The sequence below is a fragment of the Stereum hirsutum genome (assembly GCF_000264905.1).
Source record: "Stereum hirsutum FP-91666 SS1 unplaced genomic scaffold STEHIscaffold_17, whole genome shotgun sequence".
In the NCBI taxonomy this organism is placed as follows: domain Eukaryota; kingdom Fungi; phylum Basidiomycota; class Agaricomycetes; order Russulales; family Stereaceae; genus Stereum; species Stereum hirsutum.
The window spans coordinates 430,030-444,857 of NW_006763147.1; the positions used below are offsets into that span (position 1 = coordinate 430,030).

Below are 14,828 nucleotides of genomic sequence, written 5' to 3' on the forward strand. Positions count from 1 at the left end.
CAGGGGTGAGGGAAGGTTGGTCGGTTGATGGTATGCTTGTTACCTTCAGGACAGCAGTTTCAGGTGGGTATGGACGGCGCTCGACCGAAATGAGAGGTGGTTCCCCGCAGCTCTACCTCTCGAGTTCAAAAGTTGTGATGACTAGCTTTTGCATATCCTGGTGTTGAGCTCAAGGCAGCGTGAATGATCTGGCTCTTATTTTCTGTTCTGCGTTCGTGTCAAACCTACAAGGGTAATCATGATTCGACCGGAATCTCGTATCACAGAATCAATCTGACGTTGTTTGTGTTATTTTCAGCTAGACTAAGATTTCCGTCTGTTTTATAGGACGACCAAGCTTGTGCGACGCGCACGTTATGGAACGCTTGAGCAAAACCCGGACGCATTGGGCGGACGGTTCCCATCCGTGTGAAAATGCAGGCGATAGGCATTCGCAAGAATGCAAGGCATAATTTTGCCACATATCAGTGATCTCGGGGACCGAACGGACCGTGATATGGTGCTTGACTGGCTTGCATGTTCATCTTCATTTCATTGGTCAGATGATAAGAACTGAGGCTGGAGGACGATGTTGATGATTGCTCACTATCCTAGACTTGGGTACATACCTGGAGGCACTCGAGACGTTGCGTACATAGACCTGACGCAGCACTCTTTCGTTCCGTCCCCAACGGACTTCATCTTGGCCTGCTCGGTGAACTCTTCGGACGCGAGGTAGAAAGAAGATACAAACCATCATAACACCAAAATGCCCAGCTGACCCGTCAAGAGGCACGCGATACGGTCTCGTATCTCCTACTGAATATACGTCTGCTTCTTTCCCCTTGCCCTCCTTATCAAGATCCCACAGCTGAGCGCTGAGATCCAGGTGGAGTCCGTATATTGCATGCTCAATCTAACCGTGACCGTCGCGATAGCCGTACCGCGTAAAATACAAGAGAGCGAACTGTAACGGAACGGTACGCACCGTCTGACGGCTGTTCAGCGCTCACCCCTTCTCCTGTCGCACTCGCACAGGCCACCAGTCCATTGGCAACATGGAGAGTATGCGGGACCTGAACAAGAATGATGGTGTAGAGCAGGTCGAGCAAGACGATGCGAAGACGAAGCTTTCAACGATTGCTTCGCCTTCAACTGTGGACCCTCCGGTGAAGACGATTCATGAGGTGTATAGTCCAGAGCTGGCAAAGGCGATGGCGTCGGCTACGCCTATGAATGCGCTTAGTGGGAGGAGCTTCAAGGTGCGTTCTGTCTTTTCCCGTTTCCATTGTAGGTCTTGTGGCGGAAGTGTGTGTGTGTGTGTGTGTGTGGCCCGAGCGCGCTAATGCTTGGGTGGGTTTCGTAGTTGTACTTCATCATGATGGTTGGGTTCTTGAATGCCGTGTCTTCTGGGTTCGATGGGAGTTTGATGTCAGGTATCAATGCGATGGACCAGTATCTCGACTTCGTGAGTGAATTTATTCAACCTTACCTGTAAGGACGTTCACGCTGACGCCACAGTACCACTCATCAGTTTGGGTACACGACTACAGGAGCATCTACCGTACGTATTCTCCCCTACCCCTCCCCATTTCAATCAATCTCATCCTTCCATAGGGTGTCATCTTCATGATCTAGTGAGTGTGTCACATTTGACGGCTCTCTCATTTCATTGTGGCGCTGAATGTGATTTGGTGAATGATGCTATCCTCAGTGTGGCGGGAAACTGCGTCGGCTCCTTGTTCGCGGGGCCTTTCTGTGACCTCTGGGGTCGACGAGGTGCTATGTTCGTTGGCGGATTTTTCATCTTACTAGGTTCTGCTGTCGTGACTTCGGCACAGACTGCAGAGGCTTTCATTGGTGGACGGGTACGTAGATTCTTTCAGACACCTCTGTTTGGTCGAGCTAGTGCTCTGATACGATGTGAAGTTCGTCCTTGGTTTTGGTATCGCCATTTCTACCACTGCTGCTCCGACATGGGTTACTGAACTAGCTCCTCCGACATGGAGAGGTAAGTGTCTCTCACACCCCTTTGGAATTGCATCGTTGACATGAAACACTCCTTCCAGGACGCCTGGGAGCATTCTACAACTCGTAAGCCCATGGCATGGATATTCTCTTCTCGCCGTTAACCACCCGCTCCCTCCAACGCCACAGCTGCTTTTTCATTGGGAGTATCCCCGCCACCGGCGCCATGGTCGGCACGAACAAGATGAACTCTACCTGGGCATGGCGTCTACCTTTGATTCTCCAGATCGGACCACCTGTACGTCTCCCAGTTGAACATTTCCAACTACCTGATTCGGGAAACCTTACTGATTCTACCTGGGCGTAAAGATCATTGTCATGAGCTGTGTCTGGTTCTGTCCCGAGTCACCTCGATACTTGGTAGCACAGGGAAAGAGGGAGGAGGCTCTCGCGGTTCTGGTGAAGCACCATACTAGTGACGGGAAAATCAATGCTTTGATTGAGGTGAGCCCAAATTTTCGACTGAGCATTGCTTGCTCAGTCATAGCCTGACGTTTTTGCTCTGTAGCTCGAGATGAAAGAGATTGAAGAGAGCGTTACCGTTAAACGTCAGACTCCAGTACGTTACAGGATGCCCTTATCATATTGAGGGTCATACTGACGGTGGTATAAGTGGTGGGACTATAGCGCTTTGTTCAAGACTCGCAATGCCCGTGCGTATCCAATCGTATAAACTTGTCACGTATTCTCGGACATCTTCATTGATGCAATGACGGTTCTGTAGGCTGGCGTATCCTCTGCCTTGCTCTAATGGTGTGTCCTCCCTGCTCTCTCCGACACTCAGGGTTTTGTGTTGAGTTTACTTCTGTTTCTCTGTTTCCTAGTGTATTAACGGTCAACTGGCCGGCAACGGTGTAAGTCTCAATATGGTTCTTTCCTGGGCCTCAAAAGCAACGACAACGCTAACCCCTGTGCTCCAGTTGATCACATACTTCCTTCCCGTTGTCCTCTCGAACGCCGGAGTCACCTCGTCGCAGCGACAACTGGTATTGTTAGTGGAACTTTGGTGGACTATGTTATCTCTTTACTTTGCACTGACTCTGCGACTCTACATAGCAACTTCGCGAACTCGATCCTCTCAGCCTTTGGCGCGTTCCTGGTATGTTTGACCTAGTACATATTGAGGTGGATTCTAGCCTTGATAACGGTGCTTTTCATAGGGCGCCTCAGTGACAGACCGAATTGGTCGTCGTCGACGACTTTATGTCGGTGCTTTCGTCCTCGCCTGTCTACTTGCAACTGTGGCTGCTATGTCTTCCAAATGTGAGTTAATCCCATCGACACTTTCGCATCTCAAGCACCACTCTGACGACAGACGGGTTGCAGACGGCGTAAAGGGCAACACGAATACCGCTGGGGCGAACGCATCCATAGCGTTCATCCTCTTGTTCGGTGTTGCATACAGCTTCACGTACACACCACTTCAGGCACTCTATTGTGCAGAGTATGTTGTTTCACGACACGAAGCCTGGACCTGATACTGACAGCTGATGTGTCTGTGCGATAATGTAGGGTTATGAACAACGATACGCGCGCGAGAGGAATGGGCATCCATATTCTCATTTCCAACATCGCCGGGTAAGAACTCATCCTACCTGACCACCCTCGATATAAACTCATATCATGATCATCGGTAGCTTCATCAATACTTTCGCAAACAGTGTCGGCCTGGGCAAACTCGGATGGAAGTACTACTTCGTGTACGTGCTTCAACTTCTTTATCGCAAAACACACATCACCCGAATCTCACCGTATTATCTGCACGTCACACAGCTTCGTCGCCTGGAATCTCGTCGCATGTGGGCTATGGTACTTCTTCTGCGTCGAAACGGTATGTCCTCGGTGGTTTCCACTCACTCTTCATATCATCCTATTCCTCGGTTCGACAAGTGCTTAACGGATGTTGCTCGTGGTTAGCGTGGTCGAACTCTGGAGGAGCTGGAAGATGTGTTCAACCAGCCGTGGCCTGCATGGAGCAGTAAAAGGACGGTTAAGGTCGAGGTTAAGGAGACGGGTGATGTGGAGGTTATCGAGACGATCTGAAGGACGACGTGGACGACTTGGACGACTTTCCAGTTTGATGTTTGTTATGATGTCAGTATGTCTATGTTTTTCTTTCTTCGATGGCATTCGCAAGCGTCCATACAAAGGCAAGACTCCTGCGACACGAAGTGAGGATACGGCTCGTGAGTTGCATGATAGAAGCATCTATACACGCTGATGCAGCACGCAAAGCATCAGCGTACGGTATCGATTCATGCCCAACGAGGCGTTCGCTTCCTGTCTACTTTGCTCGCGATGCTAGCGATTTCTGTGCCCTATATAAACAGAGCCCATGATCTGCCCTCAGCATTGCCCTCCCATCTTGTTTGAGACTCAGAGCCACCTTGAGTGGTCGTCATGCCCGTACGTTTGATTGGTTTTCTGAACCGGCTGCCCAATGTCTCCTTCGAGGATTTTGACGCTACATGGTGAGATATAACATAACCACTCGCTCAAGCATAACGCTAACCTCAATGCACAAAAGGATTCAATACGGGAGTTTGGTATCAATGTTGCCCGCCGTGAAGGGTGGTAGGATCAGATATAGGCAGGTGCGCCACATACTTCCAAGGAGTATAGCTGCAAGAATGGGTCCATTGAACCATCAGAAATGACGTTGTGCAGCTACACAAGGACCCACATCTCAGCGATCGTCTCGGCAGTACTAGTGGAACCATGGGCCGCACAATCGCGGATTACGACGGTATAGCAGAGTGGGAGGCGGAGACTTTGGAGGAAATCACGGCAGTCTTCGCGACCGATGAGTACAAGAAGGTTCGTAATCTGTTCTTGACTCAGAGCACTTCAACGCATTGATGGATGATGTCGAACACCTTCATCGATTCGCTGCTGCAGGCATGTTTTCCTTTAGAAGCGAAGTTCTTTGATCGCCCGCGAATGACTGTGATGACTGTGAGCAGAGTAGTGGAAGATTTCGCCGCTGTGTAGGTGTACATAGATATCCAAACTATTTACAATAATATGTAGCTATTACAATGTCCAAAGACCACAATGATGACCGTCGACCTGAATTTTCGGCCACATCGCTTCGCAGCTGGGCTGACCGGCCAATGCCGGAAACCTCGCGTGGCGCCGAACCCACGACACCGGCCCGCCGCAGACGGCGGGTCCCTTGCCTTTTCCCCTTACTTCAAGTTACTGTTGTTTTTTGATTGACTCTGTCCGACTGCTACTGTCACTTTTACTTCTCTAAAAACCCATTGTCTACAATGGAATGGATCGTATTATCCCAATTCATCGTCTTGCCTTACTATTCATCGACCGCGACATGCTCGAAAATGCGGTTGATCCGACTCCGGGTAGCAATTGAACCCCCCCCCCCCCCAATGGACAACGACGACGGAGCCTTGCATGTATTTTTTATGCGGAGGCATGTATCTCGCGGCTGTGTACAGATGGGAGAGGGCCCACTCGACTCTCAGCGATGGGGTTTACAAAAAATTTGGGCCAGTTTTGATGTGTCGCGAAGAATCTATTCCCTCCCTTGAACACTAATTCACAGTACTGTACGTCTGACGGCCATACACAGAGTCCTGAGCCATCTATCACGCACTTTCTTGACTTGAGTTGCCGACTCTCAGCTCTCAACATCATCCTGGCTCGACTAGTATTCTGTCAAAACAATACCACAGGGTTGACTCCCCGGTCCGCTCCGCGGATAAACGTCTCCACGACAGCACCTGCCCGTGCAACCATCTGCTTGCTCTGCGGCCTCATTTCGCGAAATCTCGCCCCTTTGTCCGCGAATGTTGATGCAGTCACAGGATTACCGACCGGGTGCGAATTGAAGCTTCTGCAGGCACAAGTGCGGCATTGGGTTGACCGAAGAACGTCACCCATCGCCTCATGACCCGTCTTCCTCCTGATTCTTCGTGATTTAAAGGAGTCCTTCGCGAGAGTTGAAACCCATCGCTTTGCCCACTGCTCTTACTTCCCATATCTTTCGTTGTTCACTCTGGTCAAAGAGACTCGTGGTCATCGTACGATGAAGTCTCTGCTCGTCATTGCTAGCCTTGCGGCCGTGTCATGCATGCCTTCACTTGCAGCTGCCGAAGGGCTCCCACCCGATACGCGCCGAATGGTTCAAGTTCAGGAGCGAGCCCAGGACTCGGCCTCGGTAACTTCTCAGTCGTTCAGTACTAACAACCGTACAAGTGACGTCGGTTGGGACGAGTATAGCTTGTTCTTGAAGGGGCAACGCATCCTCTTATAGTATGTCAACATTATACCAACCCTTCATCGTGCATGTTTCCCACTCAACATGTTCCGTTCTAGCTCCGGAGAGTTCCACACATTCCGTCTGCCTGTGCCGTCCCTGTGGCCCGATATCCTTCAGAAAATAAAAGCTGCGGGACTGAATGCGATATCCCTCTATACGCACTGGGGTCTTGTGCGTTCCATTATCAGGATTTTTACTCCTTTCCTTATCCGCTTACGTTTGCATCGCCTCTTCATTGCGTATCCATAGACAAACCCTGCGCCAGGTGTAGTCGACTTCGACTCTTTCCGTGCTCTCGCTCCTCTCTACGACGCGGCCAAAGCGGCAGGCATATGGGTCGTCCTTCGACCAGGCCCGTATATCAATGCGGAAACCACAGCTGGAGGGATGGCACATTGGGTGACGACGGAAGTGAGCGGCCAGCTAAGGACAGACGCGGCGGACTATGCGGCGAGCTGGAAGGACTATCTGAAAGGTGTGATTGGAGAGAGCGAAGGGTATCAAATCACGGAAGGAGGACCAGTCATTGGTAGATCTTTATCTACGTATATGGATTCACGAGGAAACTGACTTCTTGTGTTCTCTCCCCAGCTGTGCAAGTTGGTTCGTAATGATATCCTCCTGTGTTGAATCAGGTTCTGACTAGTTGTTTCATGACAGATAATGAAGTATGGCAGATGAGTCCCGATACTCCAAACCCGGAGTACTTCGTGGAACTCGAGGACTTCTATCACAACTCCTCCATAGTGGGTGCGTAATTGTGTCGACACTAACATCTTGTGCAAGGAGCTCGCTGACAGATCATCTTATTGAATAGTTCCTCTCACGTACAATGATCCTACCGAGTTGAAGAACTTCGTCAACGGAACAGTGTGTCGTCTTCATTCTATATGTAGCATTGCCTGATGAAAGACTGCGTAGGGCGCTGTTGATATATATGGGTAGGGACACGCCCACGATGCTTTTGTGTAGGCATAACGACTAAATCGTATTTTAGCCTCGACTCATATCCTCAAGGCTTCGATTGCTCCAACCCTGAAACCTGGACAGGCGTCACCACGAATTATCATGATTACCATGAAGGCACGAATCCTAGCCAGCCTCTCTACATCCCGGAAGTAGGACTACTTCCTTGAAATTTCACAATCTCCAGACCGTTGATAGCATTCATCACAGTTCCAAGGTGGTGCATTCGATGCTTGGGGACCAACGGCACCAGGTTACCAAAGTTGCAGAGTATTGACGGGCGGCGACTTTGAGAGCGTGTTCTATAAGACGCTTTGGGCTGCTAACGCGAAGATGATGAGCTTTTATATGGTTTACGGGTGTGTTTATGAGGCTCACAACCGATTTTGTTGATAACTAATTTTGTTCCCCGTTTTCAGCGGTACTTCGTGGGGCGCCATACCCTTCCCTGGTGTTTACAGTACGCGTGCACTTCCTCGTATATTCAGTTCTAAGGCTGATACCACCTTCGCCTTAGCTTCTTATGACTACGGCGCTTCAATTACGGAGAACCGCGAGCTCACCCCCAAATACGACGAACTCAAACTACAAGGCCTCTTCTTGCGCACCTCGCCGGAATTCTACAAAACTGATTGGATCGGGAACAGCAGTTCCACTGCTGTGACTGTCTCTAATTCAGACGCGTTCGTGGTGAAGCTTGTAAACCCAGAGACCACCACCGGGTTCTACATCGCGAGACAAAATGACTCTACGTCCACGTTTGTCCTTTTCCCGAATGATCGGTTTGATTGGCATGCTGATGTGGCAACTCAGGTCCAGCGCCACCACAGAATTCACATTAGCGGTTGATACGTCCGCCGGAGACTTTACCATCCCACAGGCTGTACCCGCCATCACCTTGGGTGGCAGACAGTCCAAAGTGGTAGTCACGGACTATAGCTTCGGATCCTCCTCGTTGCTTTATTCTACTGCCCAGATTTTGTCCGCAGGAAAAATCGGCACAAAGGATGTCCTGTTCCTCTACGGAGACTCCGATCAGGACCACGAGATTTCGATTTTCTTGGACGGCAATACAACAGAGGCTACCCGGGCTATCCCAAACAACTCGTCTTCCTCCGGGTCGATCACCTTCTCATCTCTGAACTCGACCGCCGGTGCCGCCAACGCATCCCTCATAGCGTTCACGAAAGGTCTCGACGGCATCTACACAGTCCACGACTCCGACAACCAGCTCGTTCTATACGCCGACACTCTGACGGCCACCACTTTCTGGGCTCCCACGATTGCATCCCCCAACTCTAGTGATCCTCTGGCCAACTTCTGGCAGATTGGCACCAACGATACAGTACTCGTAGGAGGGCCCTACCTTGTCCGAAATGCGTCGATTTCCGCAGATGGCAGTACGTTGGACCTGAGGGGCGACCTGAACGCGAGCGTGACGCTCAGCGTAATCGCACCAGAGTCCGTAGAGACTGTGACTTGGAATGGGGTGGCGCTCTTGCCAGACAGCGGTGCTTCGTCGGCGCTGACGTTCGTCGGGAGTTTGACGATGTCGAGCCCCAGTGGCAGCTCCAATAGCACGGGTATTGTGGCACCAGTTCTCGAGGGTTGGAAGTACGCAGATAGTTTGCCGGAGGTGACACAAGGAGTCGACTTTGATGATAGCGCGTGGGTGGAGGCGAACCACACGACGACGAACATCCCGTTCCCGATATGGTATGGTGACGGGAGAGTGTTATACGGATGTGATTATGGCTTGTAAGTCTCCTTCTTGCGTGAACTAGCCGCGACCTACTGACTTGTCGTTTATGTGCCATACAGCTGCGAAAATATTGTCATATACAGGGGCCATTTCAATGCGACCGGAGCAGAGAAATCTGCCAACTTGTCGATCAATGGCGGAGAAGGTGAGCGAAACCGAGCCCACTTTTCCTTGTTCTCGTAGTCTCACACTGTCGTACAGCGTTTGCTGCGAGCGTGTTCTTGAACAACCATTTCTTGAATACAACATTCGGAAAGTAAGCTGCCCCTGGCTGTGAGTCTAACGCGTTGGTTGATGATATGTGCTGTTTTCAGTTCAACCAATGACGACAACATTATTCCAGAGACCGATCAGATATATACTTTCCCTGATGGACTAGTCCTCGAAGGCCAGGATAACGTGATCACTATCGTCCTCGTGAGTGTTTGGGTTATGTTCTCTCTCGACGAAAGATGCTGACTTTCTCTTCTCCTTGCGCTGTAGGACAATATGGGCTTGGACGAGACCAATAGTACGCTTTCTGCTTCCATTGTTATATAATGTCTACTCATGTTGTTTTGTGGCCTGCTAGACACTGGCACGACGAACGATTCGAAGTCTCCGCGAGGAATCCGTGGTTTCCAATTGAACTCAGGCAACTTCACATCCTGGAAGGTCCAAGGCAAAGTCGGTGGCTATACGAGGTCTGATATCCACTTCGCCCACACGCCCCCCTTTCGCTAATATTTTTGACACACACGCAGTTTCCCCGATAAACACCGTGGCATTCTCAACGAAGGTGGCCTTTTTGGTGAACGTCAAGGATGGCACCTTCCCTCTTTCGATACCTCCTCCTGGACATCGCTCGATCTTTCCTCCGGGCTTCCTAATGCCACTGCTGGGGTCGGGTTCTTTGTCACAACGTTCGATTTGAGCCTGCATGCGGGCTTCGATATCATGCTGTCATTCAATTTTGCGGACGAAGCAGGGAATGACGGGCAGCCTTACAGGGCGTTGCTGTTCGTAAATGGATGGCAGATGGGGAAAAGAGTTACAAATCTTGGGTAAGTGTCCTACTATGTAATCAGCCTCACGACATACTCTCAGACGAGCCACATCTCAGACCTCAGGCGAAATTCCCGGTCCACGAAGGTATCTTAGACTACAACGGTACTAAGTACGTGTCTACACTCCCTTCAGACCTAGATTCATCAGGTGCAATTTACTGACCTGCGTCATTTATCTTATCTTAGCACCGTTGCTGTTGCATTATGGGCCATGGAGTCCGTCAGCGTCTCCCCTCAGTTGAACGTAACGATCGATGCGATTATCGAGGGTGGCGTAGGCGGAGTTGTGGCCAACAACCCTGCCTGGTCTTCGTCGGGTAGGGCGTAGATGACGACTTGTATATAGGTCTCTATATGGCACCTTTCGTGCTGGAGGTCGAGTGCGCAATCAGCGTCATCTCTTTCACTCTGCCCCTAGGAATCGGAAAACTACAAACAAATCGGCAAGCATACCTAGCCCTAGATTATGGAAATTATAGGATTGTGTCGACTTGGCCGCATGCTGACCATTCAAATATCTATACAACGTGTAAGAAAACAATGACGGCGACGAAAGTCAAAACGCAGCACAAAAGAACGATAATGTATTTCACCCCATGAAAACCACCGCGCCCGTTCCTCACTCTTACCCCTACCATTATCTCTCGAACCGCCTGATACCAGGTCCAAACGTGACGATAAAACATGCCGGTGGCAGGTTTGGGTCAACCCTTACATATAAAGAATCAAAGCTCCATCGAACAGTTGATTTGGACGTGATGAAGAGCCAATTATTAGTTGAAACTGAAGTGAACAGATCTGCCAGGAGGAAGGAGAAAGAGGGAGAGAGCAGACGACAGCTGGCTACAAGCGCGAGAGCCGTGACGCTCTCTCACGAGATGTGACTGTACGCGTCAAGCGTGATCAAGTATCACGTTGTCGAGTACCGCGTTTTCGACCCAATTTGAAGGACGCCGCTTCTTCTTTGTCTCACCGTTCCTGCATCCCCTGACGCCCTCACAGACGATATCGTTCGTAACTGCTCTGAGTATAACGAAAACACACAAAATATATCGACAAAATCCCTTCGTGAAGCACGAGAGATGAGCGCTGACAACCAAGCAAGGGTAGAGGTCGATGAGCCTGCTCGCACACCAGAAGGCCACGAGATATTTATGTTTAGGACCGTTGATCCTGTCGTGCAAGAGCGTACCGAGGCTGGTTTACCTACGAAGGAAGAGCGGAAGGAAAATCTGGACAATATGTTCGTGACGTGCTCAAACGAGCAGTGCGCTAAGGCTGTCAAACGCGTCGAGATCAAGGTCTGCGGAAGGTGCAAATTGGTCTGTTCTACCTTTCTTTCTTTCTTTCTTTTTTTTGGCCTTAAAGGCGAAAAACTTACAGAGTTGCCTCTTTTTGAAGGCCCGTTATTGTTCGCCTGCGTGTCAGAAGGTCGACTGGTACGTTCTTTGCCCATCTCTTGAGCCTATGGATGTGTCTCATTCCCACTTCGTATGCTCACAGGAAGGCAAACCATAAAGAGGAATGCGGCAAGGGTCCCAGGAAGGAGCTCAGCCTCAAACTCGCCGAACGCTCTCTTGCCGTGCCCGACGTCCAACACTTCCTCGCTCATACCGGCATTCTTCTCCTTGAGCTCGTCGAAAAACCCAACAACTGGAAGACCAACGTCGTTAAAGTCGTCTGCACTACACAGGTGGCGGATATGCAGGAACACTTCCGACGAATGATAGCGGGGGAAGGAGACGAGGACGCTCAAGTCTGCTTGGCGTATTCCACTATCGAGAAGGTCGCACTCAACGACGCACCCGAGTTGACCAAGCTCACGGCGAAGAGGAAGGAGGAGACTTTCAAGAAGGACAGAAAGGATATGGACGAGAATTTATCTCGAGAGAATAATCCCATCATCACTTATTATGTGACAAACGAGAAAGGTGACGGGGATGATGGAGTTGTCTCCTTGTCACTCGTGATTCCGATGTACGAGATGATGCGGATGGCCACAAAGCCAAAGCTGCATTATAGGTCGGCGATGCGGGGAGAGTATGAGGTTGACATGACCCCGAATTCTCTGACAGAGTGCGTTCTCTTTTTTGCTCCGCAGCGCTCTTCCGTCGGTCCTACTAACAAATGTCGTATAGAGGTGTGAATAACTTCATTCGCATGGACAAGCAGAACAAGTTACGTCTTAGAGGGGTGCGTCCAGTTATATTTCAATCTTTGACTCTCGAAGTAACCATGCTGAATGGATTGAAACAGTACCGTAATGGCTCTAAGGCAACCTCATCCGAGTCAAAATAAGAGCATGTCGATGTTATATATAAAGCTCCGCTACTATCTTTGTGTATCCTCCACTGTGCTTCGCCTTCAATAGTGCCGGTGAGTTGTCCCTCGTGGTATGGTTATTATCTTTTCAAAGACGGAATCTGATGGTATCGTTGGCAGGCTGTATTTTCCACTATATTTTTTAGCTATCTATATCGACTATTCCATGCATTCCAGGTACAACTCCTCATTCTGTGGTCAATAAAGACAATAAACGCTTAGCGATCCCATGCGCTCGTGTGCTCATGGCTCATGGCCATGAACTTCCTGCACGCTCATCATCGAGCTCGGAAGCGTGGTCGTTGTAGAGCCAAGAAGTCCTGACGAGCACAATTGAAATTGTGGCCCTCTTTATCCCGCGGTGCATACGGAGCCCCGCGGGCTCCGGCCCGTTCTACTATCTGAGCTGTGGTCTCTCCTCAATTACTTCCCCAAGTTGCACACTCATCCGATGTACTCAGGCTTAACTTGTACCAATACCCCCTCACCTTCTCCCGCTGCTCCTAACTGGAAACACGCTCGACCATTCTCAGCGAACCCAACATTGACTCACGATGTCCCAACCAATCAACCCCATCCACCCATCTATGATCGCACGGCTCGACGCCGAATATGTCGCATTCCACAACGCCAATCTCCTCGACGTGAAACCCACGCACCTTCTTCCATGGGACCCAGCTATTCGTAATGGACCTGCGGTGCCCGGAGGGTCACCCTCGCTCGAGGTCGCGAAAATTCAGGATTTCGAGTTGAGTAAGTGTCCGGTTAGGGTGTTTTGGCCGAAGGGAGAGAAACCGGAGGGGGGTTGGAGTGTCTTCATTTTCTTCCACGGAGGTGAGTCCATGTCCTGTTCGTCTGGGTGGCGCCGTACTGGAGAGTCGAGAGCATTGTGGCGTAGAGGTATCGGATGGTGGAAGGGAAGAATGTCGAATGGTTGACGGATGTGGTCTGGAGAGCAAAGTTGTGGGATGCTGACAGCTCGATGTATGATGATCTTAGGTGGATGGACGTTGGGCAACATCAACTCTGAGAACTCGTTTTCTACGCATATGGCTGTTAGTGAGTGTGCAGCGTACTTCTTACCTTGACAGATCTCTGACGATGTGATATACCTGCATCGACGCATGGGCGCAATGTATGATCAGATGCGAACTGTGTCGTAGTATCAGTAGACTATCGTCTCGCACCGGAGAACGCGTATCCTGCTGCAGTAGAAGATGCCGTCGAGTCGCTTGAGTGGGTTCGGAACCAAGGGCCGAGTCTCCTCAAGATCAACCCCTTCAAGATCGCTGTTGGCGGCTCTTCGAGGTGAGCGTCACGTCCTCCCCCGAAGTTACATATATCTCCTCGTGATGCTGAACACGGATCATCAAACGTAGTGGCGGAAACCTCGCCTCAATTCTTGCTCTGAAAGCGGCTACTCTCACGCCTCCCGCGCCTCTCGTCCTCCAACTGCTCATAGTCCCTGTCACGGATAACACCGCATCCACCTCTGACCTTTGGGCATCCAACGCCTTGACCCCATGGCTCTCGCCTGGGCGTATGATGTGGTTCCGAAACAACTACCTCCCGAACGAGGCCGACTGGACGAAATGGGACGCGTCGCCCATTTTCGCGCCTAAGGAGCTGCTGGCGAAAACTCCAAAGGCCTGGATCGCGGTGTGCGAGTGTGATATTTTGAAGGAGGAGGGGGAGAAGTACGGAGAGAAGCTGAAGGAAGCCGGGGTAGATGTCGAGGTGAGAGTGTACGAGGGTGCACCGCATCCGATTATGGCTATGGATGGTATGTGCCTTTCGAGTTGTGACTCCGAAGTCGGAATGTTTCACTAATAGGCTGTATTTGTTATCACGATATCTATGGGATGTTGACCTGTGTAACTCTCAGGGTGAGTGCGGTATACTGGCTGTGACTCCTTCTGAAGATACTGATTCGAATCTCCTATAATTAGGGCGCTCAAGATCGGAGCGAAGATGGTCGCTGAGGCCGGAGTAGCCTTAGCGAAGGCGTTTGCAGCATGAAAACAAGTGAATGTATTGGGTCGCAAGGGAGCATGTACGATCAGAACAACTTGGAATGCAGCGCGATTAAGGGATCTGCCTCGCCACACCGACTGCTTCAAAATGTGCTGAACCCATCTTATACTAGGTGAATGGCCTGCGTAATCACCACTCGTACTTGGGTGCTAGGCGGTGCACCTAGAGGAGACTCACAAAGACGCATTTCATAGAAGTGCGCCTAGTTTGTGAATGAACTTGAAGCGCCCCGGGCGCTCAACCAACAAAGCCCCTTAAGGTGCCACACCAGCTTTCTAACGTGCTTCAATCTAACAGGTGAGAGGAATGAGGGTATCAGAAATCTTTCTCCGGGCAATGAAGTTGTTCAACAATCGACATAACTATACGCTAACAAATGTGAATAAAGATATTATCTTGATATTATCTG

At 50.4% G+C, this 14,828-nt stretch overlaps 5 protein-coding genes across 5 annotated transcripts; all 5 read left to right on the top strand.

Moving 5' to 3' along the window:
* Nucleotides 1-979: 979 nt before the first annotated feature.
* Nucleotides 980-4,050, top strand: STEHIDRAFT_149879 (general substrate transporter; the record flags this gene model as incomplete). The annotated part of the gene is made up of 21 exons (XM_007309221.1): nucleotides 980-1,241; nucleotides 1,346-1,447; nucleotides 1,514-1,543; nucleotides 1,597-1,616; nucleotides 1,694-1,847; nucleotides 1,909-1,990; nucleotides 2,049-2,073; nucleotides 2,137-2,245; nucleotides 2,317-2,451; nucleotides 2,516-2,566; nucleotides 2,621-2,660; nucleotides 2,732-2,760; nucleotides 2,832-2,861; nucleotides 2,928-2,998; nucleotides 3,064-3,106; nucleotides 3,168-3,270; nucleotides 3,334-3,451; nucleotides 3,520-3,585; nucleotides 3,645-3,707; nucleotides 3,781-3,838; nucleotides 3,925-4,050. The coding sequence occupies exons 1-21, from the start codon at nucleotides 1,038-1,040 to the stop codon at nucleotides 4,048-4,050; spliced, it is 1,659 nt and encodes a 552-aa protein (XP_007309283.1). The 5' UTR covers nucleotides 980-1,037.
* Nucleotides 4,051-4,407: 357 nt separating this feature from the next.
* Nucleotides 4,408-4,998, top strand: STEHIDRAFT_161640 (uncharacterized protein; the record flags this gene model as incomplete). The annotated part of the gene is made up of 4 exons (XM_007309222.1): nucleotides 4,408-4,478; nucleotides 4,535-4,601; nucleotides 4,675-4,824; nucleotides 4,906-4,998. 4 exons carry the CDS (start codon nucleotides 4,408-4,410, stop codon nucleotides 4,996-4,998), a joined length of 381 nt encoding a protein of 126 aa, XP_007309284.1.
* Nucleotides 4,999-6,100: 1,102 nt separating this feature from the next.
* STEHIDRAFT_161641 (glycoside hydrolase family 35 protein) lies at nucleotides 6,101-10,391 on the top strand (the record flags this gene model as incomplete). Its single annotated transcript, XM_007309223.1, has 20 exons — nucleotides 6,101-6,282; nucleotides 6,346-6,460; nucleotides 6,539-6,818; nucleotides 6,881-6,892; nucleotides 6,950-7,039; nucleotides 7,107-7,159; nucleotides 7,211-7,230; nucleotides 7,287-7,407; nucleotides 7,466-7,614; nucleotides 7,675-7,715; nucleotides 7,773-8,013; nucleotides 8,069-9,013; nucleotides 9,077-9,162; nucleotides 9,219-9,273; nucleotides 9,332-9,434; nucleotides 9,501-9,528; nucleotides 9,589-9,700; nucleotides 9,761-10,060; nucleotides 10,120-10,173; nucleotides 10,250-10,391. The coding sequence occupies 20 exons, from the start codon at nucleotides 6,101-6,103 to the stop codon at nucleotides 10,389-10,391; spliced, it is 3,129 nt and encodes a 1,042-aa protein (XP_007309285.1).
* A 754-nt stretch (nucleotides 10,392-11,145) lies between these two features.
* On the top strand, nucleotides 11,146-12,539 carry STEHIDRAFT_171819 (uncharacterized protein; the record flags this gene model as incomplete). The annotated part of the gene is made up of 6 exons (XM_007309224.1): nucleotides 11,146-11,364; nucleotides 11,432-11,502; nucleotides 11,567-12,139; nucleotides 12,202-12,256; nucleotides 12,320-12,439; nucleotides 12,506-12,539. The coding sequence occupies 5 exons, from the start codon at nucleotides 11,146-11,148 to the stop codon at nucleotides 12,359-12,361; spliced, it is 960 nt and encodes a 319-aa protein (XP_007309286.1). The 3' UTR covers nucleotides 12,362-12,439; nucleotides 12,506-12,539.
* A 335-nt stretch (nucleotides 12,540-12,874) lies between these two features.
* On the top strand, nucleotides 12,875-14,482 carry STEHIDRAFT_85777 (uncharacterized protein). The gene is made up of 5 exons (XM_007309225.1): nucleotides 12,875-13,219; nucleotides 13,385-13,444; nucleotides 13,531-13,693; nucleotides 13,765-14,168; nucleotides 14,334-14,482. The coding sequence occupies exons 1-5, from the start codon at nucleotides 12,940-12,942 to the stop codon at nucleotides 14,402-14,404; spliced, it is 978 nt and encodes a 325-aa protein (XP_007309287.1). The 5' UTR covers nucleotides 12,875-12,939; the 3' UTR covers nucleotides 14,405-14,482.
* The last annotated feature ends 346 nt before the right edge of the window (nucleotides 14,483-14,828 follow it).